Source organism: Amblyomma americanum, chromosome 5, assembly GCF_052857255.1.
Source record: "Amblyomma americanum isolate KBUSLIRL-KWMA chromosome 5, ASM5285725v1, whole genome shotgun sequence".
NCBI lineage: Eukaryota > Metazoa > Arthropoda > Arachnida > Ixodida > Ixodidae > Amblyomma > Amblyomma americanum.
In genome coordinates, this window is record NC_135501.1 from 103,907,807 (window position 1) to 103,912,346 (window position 4,540).

At 44.5% G+C, this 4,540-nt stretch overlaps 1 protein-coding gene across 1 annotated transcript; it reads left to right on the forward strand.

Annotated features, from left to right (window-relative positions):
- Positions 1-641: 641 nt before the first annotated feature.
- Positions 642-2,147, forward strand: LOC144134081 (uncharacterized). Its single transcript, XM_077667069.1, has one exon. The coding sequence runs from the start codon at positions 642-644 to the stop codon at positions 2,145-2,147; it is 1,506 nt and encodes a 501-aa protein (XP_077523195.1).
- The last annotated feature ends 2,393 nt before the right edge of the window (positions 2,148-4,540 follow it).

Here is a 4,540-nt window from a genome sequence, read left to right on the forward strand (position 1 = left end):
CACTACAATAAATATTTGTGCTGGTACCTTATAAAAATAGTCTATAGGCAGTCTATAGACGGAATATCAACTCCGTTGCCTTTCTATAGATATTTCGTTTCGTCTATGTAAAGTCTATAGACTGCCGATAGACAAAATGCTACTAAAAGAATGGCCATAAATCTATAGACTGTCTATAGGCTTTCTATAGAACTTGTAGTGCCTATAGACTATTCTCTAGGATTTGTCTGTAGAGAGTCTATAGAGTTTGTAGACAGAAGTCTATGGACTGTCTAAAGATTGTAAGAGGTGACTGCATCCTTTACAACCAAAATAGCCATATGAATTACAGAGATGATTTAAATTTTCATTATGTGCAATATGGTATAAGAAATGGGAAATGGAAAGCAACAGTAAAAAGCATGAAGCGCACAGCGCTGTTTTGCAGGCATTCGATGTTATTTATGGCATATGCTAGTTAAGGATAGAAATTGTCGAAAGCGTGTTCAATTTTCGGTTGGTTCAGTTTGATATATGCAGGTTTTTTTTTTCAACTGTGAATGTGCTTGCTTGAGGTTACACGTAAGAAAATCGTGTGCGCGGACAACTGATGCTAAAACGGTGTTAATATTATAACACACGGGCACGGCAGCGCTACCAGGATGCGGTTCACCGACAATCCTTTCTTGCTTCTTGTGCAGCTTTTCTTGGCCCTGCTAGATCATGCCGGTGACAGAAGCATGCAGCTGCCTTCAAGAATGACTCACGGATCAGACACTGCCGACGTACGCCCACCAGACCAGCTACACGCGCCCACATGGGATCACCGATGGATTCTACAATCAGCGACCACATGCGCAGACCACTACATGCATCTGGGACAAGTGGCGACACCACCAGACTGGGCTATACATTGCCACCCCACGCGCGTGGCGGCCACTGGGCACGGCAGCGCTACCAGGATGCGGTTCACCGACAATCCTTTCTTGCTTCTTGTGCAGCTTTTCTTGGCCCTGCTAGATCATGCCGGTGACAGAAGCATGCAGCTGCCTTCAAGAATGACTCACGGATCAGACACTGCCGACGTACGCCCACCAGACCAGCTACACGCGCCCACATGGGATCACCGATGGATTCTACAATCAGCGACCACATGCGCAGACCACTACATGCATCTGGGACAAGTGGCGACACAACCAGACTGGGCTATACATTGCCACCCCACGCGCGCGGCGGCCACTGGGCACGGCAGCGCTACCAGGATGCGGTTCACCGACAATCCTTTCTTGCTTCTTGTGCAGGTGAGAAAACGCTACGGCGTTTGTATTCGCTCTAACAACCCATTCTTGTTGGTGCTGCCGTGCCCGCGGCTGTTGTTTGATGTTACTGTAAGCTTGCGCAAACTGCTATTGTTGGGGGGTGATATCGAAGCCAATCCTGGACCGGACACAGCTCAGATACTTACGCAGCTTCAAGAAATTGCCTCTGACATAAAAGAAATAAAGGAGAAGCGGCTGGCGGACATAGACAATAAACTCGATGCTCTTGCTAGACTAGAGAAACAGGTCACTTCCTGCCAGGAGCAGGTCGCTCAGATGAGCGAAGTCATAGAAAGGTTAGAGGAAAGAATAGACGACTTGGACAACCGAAGCAGAAGATGTAATTTAATTGTCTATGGCCTATCGGAGAGTGAGGAAGAGACCAAGGAAACACTCAGAGAAAGGGTAAATAAAGATATTGTCCAGGATAAACTAGATCTCGACGCAGTGGCCATCGAGCGTATCCACCGTTTGGGGCAGCCTGCTGGAAACAAAATTAGACCTGTTATTATGAAGCTTTTAGACTACAGAGAGAAAGAATCAATACTGAAACGAGGCTTCAAGCTTAAAAATTCCGATCTGTCCATTGGCGAAGATTTCTCGCGGAAAATTAGAGATATTCGGAAAAAGTTGTGGGACAGCGCGAAGCCTAACCGGGACGATGGCGACAAAGTGTCCCTTTCCTTTAATAAATTGTACATTAATGGTCAAGCATTTGTCTGGGACAGTGAAAACGCAGTGAAAGTGCCGTTTGGGAAAAAAAACGACAAAGCAACTACCCCAGAAAGCCAAAACGACAACGTCTCCAGCCCCCGAATGACGCGTCGAAGAGCTCATTCAAAAAAATAAAATTATTGAACATAAATGCCAGAAGTGTAGTGAATAAAGTAGAGCAACTCGAAATTGTCCTCATTGACCAAGATCCAGATATTGTGGCTGTCACAGAAACGTGGCTCTCGAGTGATATTGGTAGTCAAGAAATCTTCCCTCCGAACTACTCAGTGATGCGTAAAGATAGGCTTTCCCGGGGTGGTGGCGTTGCGTTATTGATAAAGAACCACTTTTCCTTTATCCCTCTGCCGGACATCCCGGGAGCAGAGGCAGTGTTTTGCAAGATTCTATGTGATGGCGTCAGCATTGTCGTGGGATGTGTTTATCGGAGCCCCTCTTCCGGACATGATTGCTTGAGTGCTGTACACGATTATATGCAAGTGCACGTACGGAACTCTAGACTAATCATCATGGGCGATTTTAACCTTCCGGATATTGACTGGGGTACCTTGCACCATACTGATCCGGCCTCAGATGCACTCATTGATTTAATGCTGAATTTTAATCTATATCAAACAGTCTCCCGTCCAACTCGCATACTAGGCACAGCAAAAAGCATTCTCGATCTAATACTAGTAAGCGAGAACTTCCCAACACACCAGACTAAGCTTGACATAATCGACGGAATTTCTGATCACAGTATACCAGTCTGCGAGTTACCACTCAATATTCTAATAACAACCCGCTCCTCCCAATCGACAGTAAGTAATTTTAATAGAGCCGACGACGCTAGTATAACAACACATCTTGCACACGAGTTTCAGATGTTTGCCGAAGCAGCATCTGAAGCAAGCTCAGATGTAAACTCCCTCTGGCTCCAGTTCAAGGAAATCATTTTTTTTCTGTATATGCAGATATGTCCCCTCAAAAAACAAGCGCGTTAAAACAAAGAACCCGTGGATCACGCGAGAGGTCATTCATGCAAAACACAAAGTGAAAAGGCTGCGTCGCTCTATTAAGTCCAAAGGTACTAACCCCGACAGAACACAAAAATTAGCCAGTGCAGTTGAAATCTTCAAGGATAAAATGATGAAATCAAAGGAATACTACTTTAGTGTTACGCTGCCTGACTTCCTTACTTATAGCCCACACAGGTTCTGGAACCACTTCCGCAATAGAAACACAGCAGGACACGAACAGACACCAGAGGAAAACAGTGCGAAGACTAATTACTTTAATGACTTTTTTCAGTCCGTATTTACCACCGATAATGGCGTTATTCCCCAGATGGCAACCACCCGAACTTCAGATATCAGAGAAATAAACATAACTGATGACGGAATTTTCAATCTTCTCTTGAACATCGATACGAAGAAAGCCAGCGGGCCTGATAACATACCCAATGCATTTTTGAAAAGATGCGCCGAATGGTGCAGCAAATATCTCGGCATAATATTCCGCAAATCACTTGCTGTGTCAAAACTACCGGATGACTGGAAGCTGGCGAAAATCATTCCGATCCATAAAGGAGGAGATATCAGTAGTGCATCAAACTTCAGGCCCATTTCACTGACTAGCACAGCATGTAAAGTTTTCGAACACATAATCTCAAAACATCTAACAGATTTTCTAGAGCATAATAAGTTGATATCACCTGACCAGCATGGTTTCCGCCGAGGGCTGTCGACTATCACTCAGTTAATCGAAGTCGTTCATGACTTGGCCCTCAGCATCGATACCTGCAGTCAAACTGATATATTACTATTAGATTTTTCCAAAGCGTTTGATTGCGTGTGCCATAACAAACTAATCGCAAAGCTGCAGTGCATGATCGGGCGGGGGGAAGTTCTGGGTTGGATCAAAGAGTTTCTATCCAACCGTTCTCAATTTGTAATCTTTCAAAATATGCCTTCTAAAATAACCGCGGTCACTTCGGGAGTTCCGCAAGGCTCCGTTCTTGGCCCACTTCTCTTCCTTATCTATATTAACGATATAACCACTCAGATTAAATGTAACATTAAGCTATTTGCAGACGACTGCATCATCTACAGGAAAATAGAAAGTCCGGAAGACCACATTGCGCTTTCCCAGTCACTTGACGCTGTGGTGGATTGGTGTGATAGATGGCAGATGACCGTCAATTCTAAAAAATCAGTGTGCATGACAGTAACCAGGAAAAAAGTATCCTCATCTTTCCCTTACAGCATTCACGGTACGCCACTCATGAAAGTCTCCCATCATAAGTATCTTGGTGTTACACTAACCGCTGACTTTAGATGGGACGTACACATCGCTAATGTAACATCGGCAGCCTTACGAAAACTGTTTTTTTTTTTAGAAGATGCATCCGACTCGCACCAGCATCTACTAAACTCCTAGCATACAAAACTTTCATAAGACCTATTTTAGAGTACGCTCACACTGTTTGGTTTTCGCAAACAACCACTAACATAGCAAAACTAGAAAAAATA

Bases quoted from the DNA above. Each gene is read 5' to 3' on its own strand.
- LOC144134081 (XM_077667069.1), top strand. From the start codon at position 642: ATGCGGTTCACCGACAATCCTTTCTTGCTTCTTGTGCAGCTTTTCTTG.